Source organism: Erpetoichthys calabaricus, chromosome 3, assembly GCF_900747795.2.
Source record: "Erpetoichthys calabaricus chromosome 3, fErpCal1.3, whole genome shotgun sequence".
NCBI lineage: Eukaryota > Metazoa > Chordata > Cladistia > Polypteriformes > Polypteridae > Erpetoichthys > Erpetoichthys calabaricus.
The window spans coordinates 232,342,536-232,364,633 of NC_041396.2; the positions used below are offsets into that span (position 1 = coordinate 232,342,536).

Sequence of the window (22,098 nt, forward strand, 5' to 3'; positions counted from 1 at the left end):
AAATTGCCTTTTTAAGTTATCAAAAACAATGGCTATACAAACGTAAAACCTAACACCATATGAAAATTGAATGCAGTGCCTCCTTGGTCAGTTAAAGGCTTCCAGTACAGCGGGCATGATGGAATGAAGCTTGACTGAAATATTCCTCACCTTTCGGCCAGTTCCCAAAAAAGTGATAGCAGGCAATATATAAATAATAATAATAATAATAAGATATATAAACTCAACAAAAAAGTTCTTCAGTACAAATACATAAAATTGACCCTCTTAAAAGGGAACTACAAAAGTCCATACATTATATTAATTCTCAAAATTGATGAATACGTTTGTTATATCAATGCACATTATAATGTAACAATGGCTTGGCGATTAGAACTGTTATATGCTCGAGTCGTCATTTAGATGGTTTGGCTGCATTTCCCTACTTGATGAAGGGTGTTGTCATTTTTTCCCAGTTTTTCCAAAATGCTGCAAAGAATAGGTTAGAGTTGCTGTAAATATCCATATCTACACCAGTAACCTTTTCTTTTATAAATTTTGATGTTTGCACATTTCAACCTTCTTTTTGTGCATATACAGGTTTTATACATCTGACGACGAGTGAGTGGAACGATAAGAAAACTAGAGTTGGGGTGGAGGACACCTCTGTGCATCTTCATAAAAAAGTTAGGATAGAGTCACCCCAAAACCCTTCCACGATAAAGCACAATTTGATACTAATGTTTAGAAAACATTAACAGTACTTATTTTGTAACAGTATAAGAAGTACAGAGTGAAAGTGGGTACTGTATTTAAGAGAAACCGCAAGTAGAAAAATTACACCAGAAGGGGAAAAAAAATACATACACATGAAAACAGTTAAATAGTAAGGGCAGTGATACATGTTCAAAAGAAAAATGTGAAAAAAACATGACTGGAAATACTTTGTGTTTGAGGCAGGAAATTTGTAGGAATTGTGCTTATTATTACTTTTTAATACCATGTCCTACACCACAGGTGTCGGACTCCGGTCCTCGAGGGCCGCAGTGGCTGCACGTTTTCATTCTAACCATCTTCTTCAATAGTGAGCCGTTTTTACGCTAATTAACTTCTTTTGCTTTAGTTTTAATTAACTTGACTCTGGCCCCTTAATTGTCTCATTTCCTAAAAGCCAAACAATAGCGAGATATCAAACAAGCCACCATATGACCAGCTCACCTGTGCCCATCACACAATATCTGAAAATAAAGAAATGTGAAGGTCTCAGTAAGGTTGATCTCTCAGGTCACCAAAACATTTTGACAGTGTTCTTAGAAAAAACAGAAAAAATCAACAAATTTGGAAATGACAGCAGCAACAAGCCATTGAATTAAATAACAGGCTTAATTAAACAGCAAGAATCAGCTTCTCATTAAGAAACTGGGTGGAGTGAAATTGGTTGGAGTTTGAAGTCCCAGTTTAGCTGGTCATCTGTTGGCTTGTTTCACGTCTCATTTCTGTTTGACTGCCATTTAATGAAGAAACAAATCAATTCAGAGGACTGAATCCTTAAAAACAGGGCTATTAAAATGAAGGGAAAACAACTTAATTAGCAGTGAAAACTGGTCACTGATTAGGAAAAGGGCTAGAATGAAAACCTGTAGCCACTGCGGCCCTCCAGGCCCAGAGTTCGACACCCCAGTCCTAAACGGTCCCTAAAAAGGAATGGAACATTCTTATTCATCCTCTGATTGCATACTACATGATTTTCATTTAAGCGTCCATCCATTTTCTAACTGGTCTATGCACTTTCAGATCATAGGGGGCTGTTCACACTGGCAGTGCTAAAAGTAATCATAGCATGTAAAAATCAAGGCAAGTTTCATGCAAAGAGTCTATTTGGCTTGTCATCACTGGCAATGAAGTGAGCTGCTCCATTTATAAACACCCAAATGCAATTTATTTAGTGCTTCAAAGCACAAAGCATTGTGATTATACTTGTCTGAAGGACAGGCAAAATTACACATTTCATTGCTACATATAAATATACAAGCTTTAAAGTTGTGTCATTCATTTGGTTTTTGGCGCCAAACTAATTGCTCATTAGTATAACCAGGTGCTGCGTAGTTTATTGCCTATACCAGTATATGTGTTTTTTCACAATGATAAGGATATTTAATTTTAATGATATTTAATTATAGTTTACAACCTTTATACTTATGCGTGAAACGTACATCTTTTTAAAAAATACTGCCATTTCAGCTGCGGAGAAATAACGCAGCTGCATTAAGGCAAACAGGCTAGACCTTTACATAATAATAATCATAATAATAAAAATAATAATATATTGTCACTGTCTATGTGTAACGCAAACTAAACAGCTTATGTTCTCCCTATTGGTTGTTGATGCACGTTTGCATACAAAAACGTTACCTCTGTTTCAATTAGTTACGGAAGGTGGAGAAGAAGAGAATAAAATTTGTAAATTAGACACGGACCAAATTGTATCAATTACATTACCTTAAATTGCATTAAAGTTTAGCAACACAAGCAACCTTTCTGCACACCTTAAGAGCAGCAATACTAGCATATACAGCAAGTGTCTAAAACGACAAGACGCAGCTTCTTTTGACATGTTGCATGACACAAAAGTGAAACGAACTTTAAGTCACTTTACAGTCACCAAGTCATCTACCAACAGATGCTTGTATAACAAAAAAGCAAATCCACAACAAAATTATGAATGCTATAACAGAGCACACTGCTAACGAAATGCGTCCCATTTATATGGTGTAAGAAGAGACATTTAAAAACTTAACTCAAAACGTTAAACTCGAGGTATACCATATATTGCCACGTCGCACTTACTTCACAAAAATATTGCTCCCACAAAGTATGAAGAATGCAGGCAAAATGTCCACTCTGATATTAAATCGTTTGGCTATTTTGCATATTGAATGGATCTGTGGTCAACCAACTAATCTGAACCTTAGTATAAGCACTATATTAATAAGAACTCTAAACTAATAAAGAAGTGCTTACAAACCTCATACCTCCTAGAGTAAACACTTTGTAAGGGGAAAGCAATTAGAGATTTCTTTCAAAAAACATGTACGCCATATCACTTTAAATGTCTATGTGGTAAAGCAAAGAGTTGCAGCACCTGCTCAAAGTAAACCAGCACAAGCCACCTAAAACAGCTTTTTATATAAGCAAAAGTGAGCAAAAAACACAAAAGCTGCCACACATGTCCACAAGTACTGCTGGACTGCAAAGAAATAGCACAGTATGACTGCATCATTTGTTATTATTCTGTGTTTTATAGGAAATATTGAAAATATTTTTAAAATAGTTAAAATAAAAAATATATATATATATATATACACTAGCCGACGCCCTCCATAGCATAAGAATAGGAACGGAAAACGGTGAGAAAGTAATTCAGAAATCAAGAAGAAATAAATACTTCTTGAAAGACACAGGGTGCATGTAGAATTTACGGCCAAGCAGGATTACATGTGAAAGTGATAAATCAGGCTTTCCGAATTTATGAACTATGGCCATGGCATCCTAATAGTTTTGTTGCATGTATCTTGGATTTCCTGGAAATGTGGATGGTAATATGATCATTTTGCCTACACGTACATTATTATTTTCAGCGTTTCCTTGCAGTGCGTCTGATAGTACCACGCGCAGATCTTGTTGATGTAATCTAAGATCGTTGAGACGCGCGCCCTCTGTTTTAACATACGCATCTACAACGTACTGTTGGAATAGTTTGCCGCTGGAGTGCAAAATACTAAATGTATTCCTCATTGCTAATCTGTACGCGTAAAATCGGCATTGAGTAAGCCTTATTCGCTTGCCGCTTCTTTTATCGGGAACATGTTGTAAATCTTTGTGCCAGCCAATGTCTCCGTAAAGGAATAAAAGAGGGTAATAAAAGTGGCTAAACCATAGGATCACAATTCATACTGATAGATGCAAATGTCCCTTTCGGCAGGCATTTCACCATCTTCTCCAACGAAAATTGCTACAATGTCGGGGCATTGTATCGTCGTAAATCTGGCCTAGGGTTTTCCTTGAAAACCATTCGTACAGATGCTGTTGGATTGGACTGAGCGATTTCATGCATGTGTTTGTATGATTTAGTGAAGGGGTTCATGGTTCTGAGCATGGAATCTAGCTGGAGAAGTACATTTTCACTTCATGCAGAGTTTGCTTTGTTTTGTAAGCGTACTGCAGTAGCTTGCGCTGTGTCAAAAACATACAACTGTCCATATCTGGAGAGGTAGAAGTGTTAGCGTATAGTGGAGAGATTTGGTGAAAAATTTGCCCGAGTATTTTAAAACAGTATGGTCCGTGGCCAGGAGGTTGAGTTATCTATGCACCCATGGAAGAAAACGCTAGAGAAGAGTTGTATTTTCAAATGTGTTCACGATAATTTTTAGCTTCTGATGTTTGCTGTGTAAGAAGCTGTTGTAAAGACACAGGTGGCTCCCGCAAAGGTGGTAAAGCTACTTTACCATTGTGGCAGCACCTCGAGTACTTGTTGGATGTATTACGCTCAGCAGGCCAGTATAGTGCATGACATGGAAGAGGACGAATAGGAATTGAGAAATGCCGTGTCGGCTGTATGTGGGCGAGACCGGTTTTGAAGTGGTAGCAGGACGAACCAGAAGAGAAATTTATATATATATATATATATATATATATATATATATATATATATATATATATACACACATACACACACACACACACACATATATATATACACTGTATAAATGCAAAATTGGCTGAGATGTATAAATAGCAGTGCTTAATGTTCTCAGCTGTTTTAAGGGAAATTGTTGCCATTAACTAATGTACCAGGCAAATGTAACACAAAGGAAAATGGGGGCTCACTATCTGATTATATACAATTTCCCCGAGATAAATGAAAGACACCAAAGAGAGAGACATTACTCCATTACTATACAAGAAGGACAAAGTGGAATGATTGTATTTTTCTTATGAAGATTTATATATTACGAATTACAGACTTCAGCCATCAGTGCCATGACAAACATCATTTTATTATACAGAAAACACAAATCAGTGTACCTAAACGTCAGCTATGTTCCTAGTTAATGAAAACTTCAAGAAAATCTATTAATGACTACATTTAAATAAAGCTCAAATCTGTAGACACACTAAAGCACTCCCAAAGGGCCTATTCACAGTTGTCATTAAACTAAAAACATGAAAGTACAAATTTCATTATACTATGTAACAATGACAAAAATGAAAAATAAATTATTTCAAATACTGCCAAATATCCACCTGGGGACAAACAAGGTTCTGTCTGTCTGTCTATCTACCTACCTACCTACCAAAGTCACAGTCTAAAACAAATAGTATTATTTTACATATCACTGATAGAAATCTAAAAAAAAAAAAAAAAAAAATCAATCAAACAAAAAAAAAAAAAAACATGTACACAATATATTAAACACCTTACTTGAATTTGTGAATAATTGCATTGAACGCGAGTCCATCAGTCCAACTGGAGGTGAAGTTTAGAACATTCACTTGGTCATAAGACCGAGTACACTGACGTACCCAACTCAAAAGTATTTTCTCACTGTTTGTCTGTTGCAGGTTGGACATAATATCCTTCATGACATCTTTGACCTGGAAATAAAACATTACAATATTTACAAAAACAAAGGTATATTTTATCTTCAAAAATGCATATTTTTGAGGTTGTAAATGGACTTAATACATCACTATTAATACGAAATTGGTTGAACAGATTATAGTAATTTAGTTTAGACAAATTATTTCAAATGACCGGCATCACCTCTGATTAAAAGTTGTCCATGATATGATGATTTCATAAAGAGCAAGCCATATTTATTACATTTAAAATCTTTCTTAATCAAACATTAACACAAGATTGTAGAAATTTCTAAGTATAGCCATTTGCGGATACATTCAGGGGCTACTTCATTGGTTGCATCTTTCAAGTAGCAGGTGGAACACTCTTTAGTCTTCAGAATGGCATGAATTGATTAAGACATGAACTCTACAAGTTACTGGTAACATTATTTTGGGATTTTGTTCCATGCTGACTCAACAGCATCAAATTTTTCCTGAAAATATTTTATCCACACCATCAAGGTGCAATTCATCCTAAAGATGCTCTGTTACACTAAAGTCTTATGACTGTGCAGATCATAAAAGTAAACTAAGATAGTTATTTTTGTGAGATCTGCTTTAGATGATTTTTGTTTTATGAAATGGAGCAATACTTTGCTGAATGTACCCATTACAAAGAGCAGACTATAGCCTCTAAGGGATGTACATGGTCAATAATTCTAAGATTCGGTCAAATTGTGCCCAACTGCTATTAAGTGGAATAATGTGTGCCAAGAAAACATGCCCAGCATCATACCGTCAGCTTTCTCTATTAGCACAGGCCAGATCCTACCATCTATATATAGCACCTGAAATCAAATTGATATTTGGACTTCACATATTACACACTTCAAGACACCATTTTGTCATTACTACTGTAACATGAAAAAAGTTTGTTTTAGTTATGGGTTCTGCATTTCTTGCCTCGGTTTTTCCTGTCATCCTACATTAACACAGATTGTTGCAGACACAGAACACACAGGAAATGTTTGTAATCCATTGAACAATCTATTATTTACCCTAATATATTATTTCCCAGAAAAGAGAAACTTCAGCTTCAGGCTGCTTGCAGCTTGTGCTGATTAACACATTTGCAAAACAAAGACGCTGATGAGGATGTGGCCCAGTATTACGGATATTTTCATGGCATATGAATTACACCTACCATCTACAGCTGAGAACTATTTTTTGTTTATTTAAAAACTAAACTCCCCTTGAGATATACAATTTGGTCCATAAATATTTGGACAGAGACAACTTTTTTCTAATTTTGGTTCTGTACATTACCACAATGAATGTTAAATGAAACAACTCAGTTACAGTTGAAGTGCAGACTTTCAGCTTTAATTCAGTGGGGTGAACAAACCGATTGCATAAAACTTTGAGGCAACTAAAGCATATTTTAACACAATCCCTTTATTTCAGGGGCTCAAAAATAATTGGACAATTGACTCAAAGGCTATTACATGGGCAGGTGTGGGCAAGTCCGTCGTTATGTCATTATCAATTAAGCAGATAAAAGGCCTGGAGTTGATTTGAGGTGTGGTGCTTGCATGTGGAAGATTTTGCTGTGAACAGACAACATGCAGTCAAAGGAGCTCTCCATGCAGGTGAAAGAAGCCATCCTTAAGCTGCGAAAACAGAAAAAACCCATCCAAGAAATTGCTACAATATTATGAGTGATAAAAACCAACAGATTGGTACATCCTGAGAAAGAATGCAAGCACTGGTGAACTCAGCAACGCAAAAAGACCTGGACGTCCACAGAAGACAACAGTGGTGGATGATCGCAGAATCATTTCCATGGTGAAGAGAAACCCCTTCACAACAGCCAACCAAGTGAACAACACTCTCCAGGGGGTAGATGTATCGATATCCAAGTCTACCATAAAGAGAAGACTGCATGAAAGTAAATACAGAGGGTGCACTGCAAGGTGCAAGTCACTCATAAGCCTCAAGAATAGAAAGGCTAGATTGGACTTTGCTAAAGAACATCTAAAAAAGCCAGCACAGTTCTGGAAAAACATTCTTTGGACAGATGAAACCAACATCAACCTCTACCAGAATGATGGCAAGAAAAAAGTATGGAGAAGGCGTGGAACAGCTCATTATCCAAAGCATACCACATCATCTGTAAAACACGGTGGAGGCAGTGTGATGGCTTGGGCGTGCATGGCTGCCAGTGGCACTGGGACACTAGTGTTTATTGATGATGTGACACAGGAGAGAAGCAGCCGAATGAATTCTGAGGTGTTCAGAGACATACTGTCTGCTCAAATCCAGCTAAATGCAGTCAAATTGATTGGGCGGCGTTTCATGGTACAGATGGACAATGACCCAAAACATACAGCCAAAGCAACCCAGGAGTTTATTAAAGCAAAGAAGTGGAAAATTCTTGAATGGCCAAGTCAGTCGCCTGATCTTAACCCAATTGAGCATGCATTTCACTTGTTGAAAACTAAACTTCAGGCAGAAAGGCCCACAAACAAACAGCAACTGAAAGCCACTGCAGTAAAGGCCTGGCAGAGCATTAAAAAGGAGGAAACCCAGCATCTGGTGATGTCCATGAATTCAATGTCATTGCCAGCAAAGGGTTTTCAACCAAGTATTAGAAATGAACATTTTATTTCCAGTTATTTAATTTGTCCAATTACTTTTGAGCCCCTGAAATGAAGGGATTGTGTTAAAAAAAATGCTTTAGTTGCCTCACATTTTTTATGCAATCGTTTTGTTCACCCCACTGAATTAAAGCTGAAAGTCTGCACTTCAACTGCATCTGAGTTGTTTCATTCAAAATTCATTGTGGTAATGTACAGCAGTGCTCCGCAACCGGTGTGCCACGGCACACTGGTGTGCCTTGAGCCGATACAGGTGTGACGCGGTCAAATAAGACAATTTACTAACTAAATAATATTTCAAAGGTCCTCCTTAGAAACACAATAACGAGAATACGTGCAATGAAATATTCACGTAAATAGCATCTTAAAGGTTTCATAATTTTATGTGTCATTTCTCTGAAATAATAAATCCCATCGCCTGGCGCCTGTCGCCTACGACGTAGGTCCTACGTAGTCGACAGACAACTGCGTAGTATGCTTTGATAGGCAGAGCGCTCCGTGCCCTCACCTAGATTCAATTCAAGCCGACGTATTAGTCGTGCTACCTCGCATTCACTCGTCTTGCGACAGTAGTTATCATTCATTACTATTAGTTGTGTTGCTGAATTGTGTATGGTTAACGTTCTTCGTGTGATTCATATTTAGTTTTATACCGCTTTAAATATGGATACATTTTTACGTGGAAAAGATTCGTCTTCACGTACAGATGATGAAGAACCCAGCACAAGTGTTGCAAAAAAAAAACAAAGAAGATTGTGAAAAGGAAGTACAACGAAGACTACATTTGATATGGATTCTCGTGGTGTGGTGACGAAATGGCTCCAAAGCCACAATGCATCATTTGCGGCGATCAGCAATCAAACGAGGCAATGGCACCTAGTAAACTAAATCGCCATCTAAATTCAAACCATCCCAGTTACGCCAAAAAAGACAAACAACTCTTGTGTTAATTAAAAATGATAAGCGGTCATGCTTAAAAGATCTTGACCAAGAACTTCGGGTTGCGCTGTCAAATATTGAGCCGAATATAAAACTTTTGTGTTCATTGAAACAAGCGCAGGTATCACATTAATCAGTCATTATGTTATAATAATTATTAAGATTGTATAAAAGTAAATATAGTTTTTATGTATGGATACTTATAATAAAAAATGAAAATTTATTGTAAAATTAGTGTATTAAATTAATATCTATATATCAGTGGCGTAGCTGGAGTTCATGTTGTCCGGGGCGGTGAAAAATTTGACGCCCCAAAGCTGAAAGAATTTTTTTTTTTTTGCGCCTCCTCAAGGAACAAAAAAAAAAGGAAACTACCGTAGTTTGGACGCCCCTAAATAGCTGGCGCTCGGAGCGGACCGCCCCCCCCAAGCTACGCCACTGCTATATATTTTGGCTTTTGATGTGCCGCGGATTTCTAGGAAGAACTTTGGTGTGTCGTAGGTGAGAAAAGGTTGCGGAGCACTGATGTACAGAACCAAAATTATAAAAAAAGTTGTCTGTCCAAATATTTATGGACCTAACTGTAGGTGCTTTTCCTCACTGCAGACAGTGAAAAAGTCATTTTCTTATTAACTGTAACTTTTTTCCTACCAAAATAGCATTATTCAGACTAATAGTATGCTCAAATTAAACTTTGTATACATCTGCATTTCTTTTTGCAAGGTGCACCTTTTCTTAACAACTACTTGTATATAAAAATTTGATCTGTTACTTGGTCTCATTCATGAGATAACCAACCAAATACATGTTATAGGAAAGTGAACACATTACAAAGCTTGTTTTTAGAAATAAAATCTTTCAAGGAAACCCACAGTGATAAAGCCTTGCTTGCTTAAAGGTAGGAATAAAAATGAGTGGATGGAGTTTTATATCAACTAACAATGGAGATTTCAAGAAGATTTCAATAACATTTATGAGAGATTCATCATATTTATACATAGTTTGCAATTTAAAAATATTGCACAGGCTTATTTTAACCTTTTCTCAAAATGTATTTATTTAAAGTATACATGTATAATTATTAATGAATTGATCATTAAGAAAGATTTTCTTTATTCATTACAACATACACTCTTGAATTTTACTAATTCTGAAAACATACACTATATACTGTTCAATTTGTCACATCATCATCATAAACTCTTTGATCTTCAAAACAATTACAAATAAGCTACAAGAAGAAACAAATGTCCACACAACATGTGGGGCATCTCAAAAGAAATTTAATATTTGAAAGGGTTAGATGGAAAGAGATCACCTCAAGTAATTTCCATATAAAACAAAATATATTAAATTGTGTTGATAAAGGTATTTACTAACCTGCCAGTGCAAAATGATGTTCCAGATCAAACCCAAGGTCAGTTTATGATTTCCATCAACAATATCAGTCCCTCCTATGTTTACTAACTCCACCTGTACACACAACATAGTTAAAGTCAGCGGGCAAAGCTCTGAAATATGAAGGATATAACCTCATCCTGTGTATAAGTTATGAAAATTCTCTATGTAACTGTAAAAAAAAAAAAAAGTTTTAAATTATAAAATGTAAATGTAAAAAACCTAGTGACAAATATCAAAAATACCATAATTTGTATATTTGCTTAAACCACCAAAGCATTTATTAAAAAAAAAAAAAAAAAAAATTTACCATAAATTTATTAAACTGGAGTTATGCTTAAAATGCATAAGTTGATTAAATGATTATTAGAGCCAACATACAAAAACATAACAAATGTATCTTAACAGTTGTTGAAAATAAAACGACAGTAGCAAGCCAAGTCAACTTCGTATACTTGCTGCCTGACACAAAAAGCATTATAAGCTGTGTTAATTAAATGTTAATTTAATGAGAACATACTACAATGCTTTTATAATCAGCAAGAGTGGAAGGGAAGGTCTACAGGACGGCAGTGAAGCCAGCTATGTTATATGGGTTGGAGACAGTGACACTGACCAGAATGCAGGAGACAGAGTTGATGGTGGCAGAGTTAAAGATGCTAAGATTTGCACTGGGTGTGAAGAGGATGGATAGGATTAGAAATGAGTACATTAGAGGGTCAGCTCAAGTTGGACGGTTAGGAGACAAAGTCAGAGAGGCGAGATTGCATTGGTTTGGACATGTGCAGAGGAGAGATGCTGGGTATATTGGGAGAAAGATGCTAAGGATAGAGGTGCCAGGTAAGAGAAAAAGAGGAAGGCCTAAGAGAAGGTTTATGGATGTGGTGAGAGAGGACATGCAGGTGATGGGTGTAACAGAACAAGATGCAGAGGACAGAAAGATATGGAAGAAGATGATCCGCTGTGGCAACCCCTAACAGGAGCAGCTGAAAGAAGAAGAAGAAGATACTACAATGCTTTTATTACGTCTTTCTCCTTCAGTAAATCAGTAGTTGACTACATATCATATTCCTTTATACATGACCATTAAAGTGCATGCACTTAACGCAGCACTCTATTCTCAACCTCATCTACTTATTTTGTGTTACAAAAGAGAAAAACTTAAAATTGGCCTACATTTGTATGTCTTACATAGACATACAAGAGAACAAAGAACACATTATGTTCGTCAAATATGGGAATCTTCTTGAAAATAAGATAAACGCCTTGAAAAAAATGCCAAGTGTTCAATGCATCTCCTCTCTAAATAATTACCTGGCTGTGAACTAGTTTTTAATCTACTACCAGGGCAATTTAACAGTGTGTTAATTAGGATTCCACACTTTTTTAAGGCTTGCCATCCACCACAAAAAACTTTTATTTCTCTGTTGACTCTAAGGCCCACAATCCATGTGGAGGATTCAGCACAGGACTTGTACAAAGTAAAATTGAGTAAATATTTCCCTAATTATAATCCAATTAAATTAAAACCAAATATTTTTTGTAAAACAAGTATAATTTTTTTATACTAGCAACATAAAAGCAGTATTAAACCTAAGCTATATAATTTGAACCTTTGACATATATTCTGTTTTAGCAATTGTTTAAAAATGTAGTCATGTAATTTTTTATAATTGTATAGTTTCAGCATAACACTTGTCATCACTTTTATTATTTTCCTTGCAGCTGTAATACTAAAAAATATCTATATATATATAATTCACTAAGGCAGCCGACCATGGCACGCAGAACAGAGACCATGGGATACGCACGACAGAGCCCCGCCCGCCAACTCTAACCCTCCTCCCGCGTCATGGGATCCGCACGACAGAGCCCCGTCCGCCAACTCTAACCCTCCTTCCGCGTCCACCCTCGCTCTCGAGACATGCACACTGCCTGCTCATGTGCCAGCACGCAAGACCTCACCAAACACCGCCTCAGTCCACATGCACCTCTGAGCCACGCTGACTTTTTATTGTTCTTTCCGGTTCCGGCTGCTTTTCTATATATAATCCACCAAGTCGCCCGACCATGGTATACGCACGCACGCACACACGCACACAAGACAGAGCCCTAACCGCCAACTCTAACCCTCCTCCCTCGCGCGTCCACCCTCACAAACTGTTTTACACGCTGCATACAACGATTCCCATCCGCGACAAACATGCTTCTTCTTAGATGGTTCTGCAGGAACTGGGAAAACCTTAGTCTATAAAAACCTGATTCATACCATACTAAGAGCATAGTGTTTTTGTTGGCTTGCCCGCCTGCCTGACTGTTTACCAGCATTCACCGCAATGTACTGGAGTGTAAAACTATCGCAGCTGCTACCTCACAAACTGTCCTTATTCCCCGGATTTCCCTGTATAATTCACTAGGCAGCCGACCATAGCACACAAGACAGAGACCATGGGATACGCTAAAAGCAGCTGGAACCGAAAAGAACAATGAAAAGTCAACGTGGCTCAGAGGTGCATGTGGACTGTAGCAGAGATGAAAGTGACTGAGACAGTGTTAGGTGAGGTGTTGCGTGCGGGCACATGAGCATGACGTGGGAGGGGGGTTAGAGTTGGTGGGCGGGGCTCTGTCGTGCGTATCCCGCTTTCAGTCACGGACAATTTTATGTTGCTCTCTCCAGAGTGTCATCTTTTCATTCACTCACAGTCGTATCCCCAAACCCACCCCATGTGGACAACTGTGTCTTTCAGGAAGTGTTCACCCATCAATAAATAATTATGCAGCGTATGCTACGCCACGGGTTGGCTAGTTTATTAGATTCTGTTAGCAATGCTTAAACTGTGCCCTTCACTTGATTTGTTGTTAAGCATTGTTCATTTTCTATATTTATATAATCTCTCTCTCTCTCTCTCTAAAACAACCTGCCTAATACTGTGTAGATCCCCCTCATGCCAGCTAAACAACTCTGACTCATCAACGCACTGACCACTGAAGGTGTCATGTGACATCTAGCACGAAGTTATTAACAGAACACCCTTTCAATCCTGTAAGTGGTGAGGTGGGGCCTTCATAGTTCGGACTTGTTTTTCCAACACATCCCACAGATGCTTTATTGGATTGAAATCTGGGGAATTTGGTGGTCAACACTTTAAACTCTTTGTCATGTTTCTCAAAGCATTCCTGAACAATTTTTGCAGTGTGACAGGGCACATTTACATGATGAAAGAGGACACTGCCATCAGGTAATACCATTGCCATGAAGGGGTGTATGGTCTGCCACAATCTTTAGCAAGGTCGTACATGTCAAACATTCACACAAATGTCAGGACCCAAGGTTTCTCAGCAGAACTTTGCCCAGAGCATCACACTAACTCCACCAACTTGCCTTCTTCCCATAGTGAATCCTGCTGTCACCTCTTCCTGATGTAAACAAAGCTAATGAACCCAGCTGTCCACAAAAGAAAATGTGATTCATCATACCAGACCACCTTCTTCCATTGATCCATAGTCCAGGACTGACGCCCACATGTCCATTAGGTGCTTTCAGCAGGGAACAGGGGTCAGCAAGCTGTGATGCACTGTGTGTTCTGACACCTTTATCTCATGGCCGGCATTAAGCTGTTCAGCAATATGTGCAACATTAGGTCTTCTGTGGGTTTGAACAAGATGGGCAAGCCTTCGGTCCCACATGCATCAATGAGTTTTGGGCACTCATGACTTTGTTGCCGGGTCAGTGATTGCCCTTCCTTGGATCACTTTTGGTAGGTGCTAAACACTGCTATTGGGGAACAAGGGCTGTGTGATATCTTAGAAGTTCACATCATTACACTGTCATTTCAAAACATCAATGATGTACAATTTCATCGCCCCATGGGGGAGGGTGGGGGGGTTAAGGAGTTGATTACAAATAATTAGCGTCTCTAGTCAGGTACTGTGGAAAGCATCTAAAAAGAAGGGAGAATGGTATGCAGGCATTTTAGCTCAGGATGCAGATGTTTTGCTCTCTCACAGATTTCTGCAACTCAGTACACATATTCAGTAATATTATTATAATGACTCAAAAGGTGACAAAACATTCCAGGTTCATTTAAAATTACTATAAAACATGATGCTGTATGACATAAAATTCTAAAATTAGATCCGCCTCATTATACAATGGATTTCAATAAATTTCTACAAACAAGAAACTAGAAAAAAAATCTAATTAGTTTTTCTCATTTAAGCAGGATATCCTTTGTTGTTCTCTTTCTACCATCTTCTGAACAAAAGAAGCAACTCATCATAAGTTATACAAAAAAAAAAACGCATTTCATTCTGTTTTATTGTGATTTGGCTATAGCACATATGTTGCATTTTCTTGTCATACATGCATACAACATGCCACAAAAACTGCATAATTCTGACTGTTGACTGGTATTTTAAGTTTGCAATGTACAATAATTACACAGGAAGACAACGGCACTAACGTTATAAAAAAAATTTATAATTTTTATTTTAAAAAAATTATTATTTTCTATTATTACAATAGAAATTACCAAAGAAACTCACCAGAGGCAGGCATGCTACATATCTGATTGCAACAGTAGCTGACAAACACTGTCATTTTTTTTTCTTTTTTAATAACAAATTAAAATCTGGTTAACAATAAATGTGTAAAACATACAGTAGATAAATGTCACACCTGGTCTGATTTAGCTATGGAGAATTTTTTTATTTTGTCTCCCGAACAAAAAATCTTTCTTGTGATGTCAACCCTGTCTTGCTCATGAAAGCCACTAGCTTAAAAAAAATTATTAACTTACAGAATTTATTTACAGTCTTCTTATTTCAACTTGTAATTCAAATGGTAAGTGATCTGAACGATTTAATGCATCACAAAAGACTATAAAACATTACTGTATTATTAATTGTGCTTATTATCTTATTCAAGAGTACAGTATGGTTTTATCATTGCTAAAATAATAAACTTAAAAAACAACACACATTGACAACATTTTACATTTTACACCTGATACCAATTTTTTTTTCTGTCAATACCAAAAACCAGATGACCCATAAAAAACTGTGGAAACATGGAAATAAAGTGATGCAAAGAGATCCTCTTATTGTTTTAAAGGCTTAAAATAAAGGATGTACTACAAAACACCCTGTAGTCAATAAGCAGTAGCTATTTAACACAATTTTCCATAATATCTTTTTATTAATCTTATAAAAGAGATGCTTACATTGTTCTGGTTTAACACCTGAAGAACTCTGTTGATATTGTTTAGGGCATGTACCCTTGTAGATCCTCGTTCTTTGGTCTGTTGAAAAAGTAGCATTATCAAATAATTAACAATCATAATATTCATCCTTATCAAATTAAGCTAGTACTTCACAAAAGCCAATACTATATGGCTCAGAGTGACATAAGATTGATTCAAATTAATATATACTGCTCAAAAAAAATTAAAGGAACACTTGTTAATCAGAGTATAGCATCAAGTCAATGAAACTTCTGGCATATTGATCTCGTCAGTTAAGTAGTAGACGGGGTTGTTAATCAGTTTCAGCTGCTTTGGTGTTAATGAAATTAACAACAGTTGCACTAGAGGGGCAACAATGAGACGATCCCCAAAACAGGAATGGTTTAACAGGTGGAGGCCACTGACATTTTTCCCTCCTCATCTTTTCTGATTATTTTCTCACTAGTTTTGCATTTGGCTACGGTCAGTGTCACTACTGGTAGCATGAGGCGATACTGGACCCTACAGAGGTTGAACAGGTAGTCAATACGTGCCATTGCCAGAAGGTTTGCTGTGTCTCCAAGCACAGTCTCAAGGGCATGGAGGAGATTCTTGGAGACAGGCAGTTACTCTAGAACAGCTGGACAGGGCCATAGAAGGTCCTTAATCCATCAGCAGGACCAGTATCTGCTCCTTTGGGCAAGAAGGAACAGGATGAGCATTGCCAGAGCCCTACAAAATGACCTCCAGCAGGCCACTGGTGTGAATGTCTCTGACCAAACAATTAGAAACAGACTTTATGAAGGTGGCCTAAGGGCCCGACATCCTCTAGTGGGCCTTGTGCTCACTGACTGGCACCGTGGAGCTCGATTGGCATTTGCCATAGAATACCAGAATTGGCTGGTCCACCGATTCACAGATGAGAGCAGGTTCAACCTGAGCACATGTGTCAGATGTGAAAGGGTCTGGAGAAGCCATGGAGAATGGTATGCTGCCTGTAACATCATTCAGCATGACCGGTTTGGTGGTGGGTATGTGATGGTCTGGGGAGGCATATCCATGGAAGGACGCACAGACCTCTACAGGCTAGAAAACGACACATTGACTGCCATTAGGTATGAGGATGAAATCCTTGGACCCTATGCTGGTGCAGTAGGTTCTGGGTTCCTCTTGGTGCATGACAATGCCCAGCCTCATGTGGCAAGAGTATGCAGGCAGTTCCTGGAGGATGAAGGAATTGATACCATTGACTCACCCCCACACCTGCCTGACCTAAATCCAAAAGAACACATCTGGCACATTATGTTTCGCTCCATCCAATGCCACCAGGTTGCACCTCAGACAGTCCAGGAGCTCAGTTATGTCCTGATCCAGATCTGGGAGGAGATTCCCCAGGACACCATCCACCATCTCATTAGGAGCATGCCGCGACGTTGTCAGCACGTGGGGGCCATATGAACTACTGAGTATGATTTTGAGTTGATGCAATGAAATTTCAGCAAAATGGACTAGCCTGCCGCATCATTTTTTTCCTTTGATTTTTGGGCTGTCTTTGAATTCAGCCCTCTGTAGGTTGATCATTTTCAGTTCCATCAAACGATGTGGCATGTTTTCGTTCCTAACACATTATCCAGTCCATATCAGTATAGATATCCAGCATGATTTTTTTCCCCATTGAGATCTGATGTGTTTTCAAAGTGCTCCTTTAATTTTTTAGAGCAGTTATAAGGCTTGCATATTCTATTTAATGCTTACTTAATGCTGACTGAAAAAGCTAATAAAAAACTCAAGTGGTACAAAAAAAAAACATTTTCTAACATAACTTGACATATTCAAACCACCATATAATCATCATTATAGTATGGAAGACAACTACAACAGAAAGGAAAAAGAGTTCATAAAGAAAAAGGCAAATTGGACATTAAGATATAAAAATACAAATTATAGAATACAAAATGTAATGATATATAAATATTAACTGAAAGACTAAAAATGTGTTTGGGTTTACTCAGTGATCAGTCTCTATGTGAAATCTAGACATATTGCATAATTGCTAATCTTGAAGAGCCAGCAAATATACTTACTAAGCAAAAGAATCAAATAACTCACAAACAAGAAGGCAGCAAATAATAACGGTTATGTCTCATTTTAACTGGGAATTTAATGACTTACATGCTATGTATTTTAGTAGAAGCTATAGAAGCTATCAGTAATGAGCATTGAATAAAAACAAAATTAAACTAAAACTTGAACGAAGTTTAACATTAGTGCAATAAGGCTATAAATAAATAATTTTAAGTAAGGAAGACTTTAGCAACTGTACATTGTATCTTAAAAATAAATTCCAACATTTTCTGACAGGTAGACAATTTTTTTTCTTTTTTTAATATACAGTATGGTTCGAGTCTCAAAATGTGGCCAAACAAAACGGGGCCCTGAATTCATTACTCACAATTAGGGAGAAAGAAAGGGTACATTTTAGATAGCATAAGTAGAGACAAAAGCATGCTCAGTTTTAGTTTAATCACGTTATTACCACATTTTGTATTCTATTCGATTTCCATTATTTATCTGAAATTCTGCTCTCTTTGCCAAAACTGCCTCATGTTATCTAAGAAAGATATTTTGGAAGAGAGTAACAGAGCATACAAATGCTATACATATAAAACTTCAGTACTGCAAGACTTGCTTAAAATTTGGGAAGACTGACAAGCATCTGTTATCAAAATCTTTGACTTGCATATAAAAAAGAAATATATCACTGACATATTAAATTACAGTTTCAAATGTTAAAAGTATGCAGACATTATCATTATAGGCATCTCTAATGGTTCCAATGCCAAGAATCTCCCACATACAGAAAATTTCATAAGTCACAGATGAAGAAAAAGACTATCATCATGGAAATGTGCAATTTATAGTAACATCTTACACTCTTGATTTTCTTCTTACGAAGTGGACAATAGTTTACATAAATCAGTGCCCAAAGCAAAGATAACAATATGGAAGAGTTATTTTGCAAAGCTAACCAGGCTGGTACAATCTGATTAATTTCAGGTTCCCTTCTTACAATACCCATATTAGTACTAGGTTAGGTAGTGCCTAAGCACTTGAGACCTTTTAATATATTTTTTTTTTATTTCATGGCATCACTGTATTTTAAACAGACAAGAGAATTGTGTTTGTTCTTTCAAGAAGCACTCTAGGTACTGAAATGTTTGTAAGGATGTTGACTTTGACAATATTCATTCTCACAGAAAATGTAAAATGAAGAAATGACCATATAATATTCATCATGAATATGTTTTAGTATATTGCAAAACTTAGACTATTTACATTTATTTGTCATCATGGTTCTGAAATATTTGAAATTTTGTGTGACAGTGGGAGAAAATTAATGGAAAGAAAGCTGAAGTGCAAGAGCACTGATGGGAAATGAGAAAAAAAAAAAATCACACTGCAATTACATATTGGAATTGTGATTTGAACTGTGATAAGATAAACATTTAAGTTAACATCTTATACAGCTACTAAGTTAAAGCCAAAAATACATAAAGATTTAATAATCCAAAGGAAAAAGACATTTCAAAATTTACCAAAAAAAAAAAAAAAAAAGTAAATTATTCAATTACAACATGACTAACATTTCTTATTGGTCAGTCCTAGCATGAGCCCCACACATGCTTTAAGAATGTAGCAGACAACAAACTAAGTAGAAACTTGTACTTTGTCACTGTCGTATGCTGCAAATATATGCCTTATACAGCGTTTTGCATGTTCACACTTGAAATGAAAAAGGTTATGTTAGCTTGTATTTTTTGCAGTTCACATTCACATTCAATGAAGTAAATACAAGTTTGTTTGCACTCTGCTTATATTATCTTGAAGTTTCTCACTGTTAAAATACCTTGTTTTTGAGATATCTATCCTGAAATGGCTGGCTTCTGCAAGTTTTATTAAGTTTCCTTTACTATGTGAATACTGTAGTTTTCGCTGAATGAAAGAAAAATAATTGATAAAATAACTGAAAATGAAATAAATAAAAATGCACATAGGGTGCCTTCTGTTACCTAACATTTATATGTTGATAATGATAAAAATAAAAAAATAAAAGATGCATAATGGATTGCACAATAATGTACTGTAAAATAGATAAACATAACGAAGACGCACTGAAGGAATTGCCAGCACTGTGTGCATGTGAGGCCTGACTTTCCATACTTGTTCAGTGCTGCACTATTTTGTTATTGATAGAGTTCTGCAAGAAGTATGGTACATTATCTAAGTTGTATGTAACTCGCACTGAGCTTTTGCAAGACATGTTCTATATTTTTGCTGTAGTTTAATGTTCTAAACCACTCTTCATTACAATGTTAACCATGAAAAATATGTTCATTATATAATGAATAAGTCTGTAAATAATGTATTTACAAAAATAAAAAGACCGTGATGGATAGCAGTTAGTGATGATGCCTCACAGTTCCAGATGGCTGGGTGTAATTGCAGGCCCAATTATTACCCCTGCCATTAGTGTATATGCCACATATTTGCATAACTTACTGTATATGAATCACAAATTTCCTATATATACTTCGGAGGAAGCAAATTGTATACATTGTTTTATTTCATAAAACCACTACAATCAATCTTAAAATTTAACACAATGTTATAACTGCACAAAATATTCAATTACTTAAAAACAATTAGCACAAGGTCATCTCAAAGGCCTCCAAGTATTTGGTCGATAAGTGCAATATAAACATGAAGCTGAACAATCATAATCAGTAACTATCCCTATAAAACAAGGTTGGGCTAACCCCTACCAAACATCAAAGGGAAGAAACTTTTTACTAACGCAAAATAAGTTAAATTAAATCCTGTTTTCACCCAGGCATTTACAGTTTTCTATAGATGTCTATGCTTATCATGCCCAGCAATCCTTTTCTTAAAATGCAGAACTTCCTCTCCTTCCTACTTTCTCCATAATTCTCTGTGGGGATTGATGGCTTTGACTCTGTTATTCTAACAAAGTGTTTTCACTAACACAGGGCTATTTTCGTTTTAACCCCCAAAATGTTCCAGAGCTCAATATTAAACATTTTTTTATTTAATAATCATTCACAATAGAACTATTTGTAAACACAAAAAGAGACTGCCCCATTACTTAAGAGTCAAACCTGCTTGATTTAGTTTGTGCAAGTAACTGACCAGTTTGATTGAATCATATGATGGGTGACCAAGGGAGCACGCCATAATTGGCCCAGGCTCTCTCCAATTATATAAAAGTCTGAGAATGAAAATCACTGGAAAAACTGTGTAGTGTAACAGTTCTTAAGAAGAGCAAAACAAAGTGCCTGTGTGACTGTCAGCTACACTGTAAAAAGTGTCAGTACATTTTACGGTAAAAATACTGTAAATGGTGAAAGTAAAATACCTTTTCTGAAAAAAGTAAAGTTACCTTATGTTCTACTGAAAGTTACCTGTATATCTTAAACAATACATTATTTTTTACAGCCAAGTTCTGTAAAATGAACATTTTTCAACCTTCAAATTATGCTACATACCGTTTACTAATACATCACAGTTACACTGAAAAAAATGTTAATTTTACAGCGTAAAACAGTTAAATAGCAAAGGTGAACAACTGTAAAATGTAAAAATGGTAAAGCTCTGTGTCAGTAACACTGAAGTTACAATATTTGCATAAGGAAACACCCCCTTTTACCATATTGTTGATGGTGAACCGCATACCTTTGAACAGTAGGGGAAAAAAAAAAAAAAAAACCAGCACACTTATTTTTCCCTATGTGCTAGAGGTGGGTGGTATGACCAAAATTCTATATCACGGTATTTTTCTAAATTCTGCCGGTTTCACGGTATTAGACGTTATTTTTTTCCCCATGCATGAGTGGATGTTAACCACATTTTCCACTGCAATTACTGCAGTAGACTGGCTAAGAATAACCTATTAGACTGTTATGAGAATTGTACATCGTACAAAAAGACATTTTAATGTGCACACAAGTATTAATCCAGGTTTGCATGGCTCCATAAAGTGACAGTTTTCAAGGGGGTGGCACTAAAGAGAAGGAATCACATTGCATGACAGATGCAGTCAAAATATAGAACCTTTAATTGAACTAATTTTGCAAAAGCTTAAACTATGATTTTGACAACATATTTTCAACCATCCAAAGAGGCATTTAGACTTAGTAAAATATCCAGAGGTGTTTGTCAAAAGTTGGATTGCACTGAACACGTCTTAGAAAAGGAATAAATTT

General features: G+C 36.5%; 1 protein-coding gene across 1 annotated transcript in view; it reads right to left on the minus strand.

Moving 5' to 3' along the window:
* Positions 1-22,098, minus strand: part of utrn (utrophin) — a 552,956-nt gene that overhangs the window by 425,783 nt on the left and 105,075 nt on the right. The window contains exons 5-7 of the mRNA XM_028797890.2: positions 15,818-15,895; positions 10,578-10,670; positions 5,462-5,634 (exon numbers count right to left, since the gene is read on the minus strand). Of these exons, the coding sequence (XP_028653723.1) occupies positions 5,462-5,634; positions 10,578-10,670; positions 15,818-15,895 (344 nt within the window). The remainder of the gene's footprint in view (positions 1-5,461; positions 5,635-10,577; positions 10,671-15,817; positions 15,896-22,098) is intronic.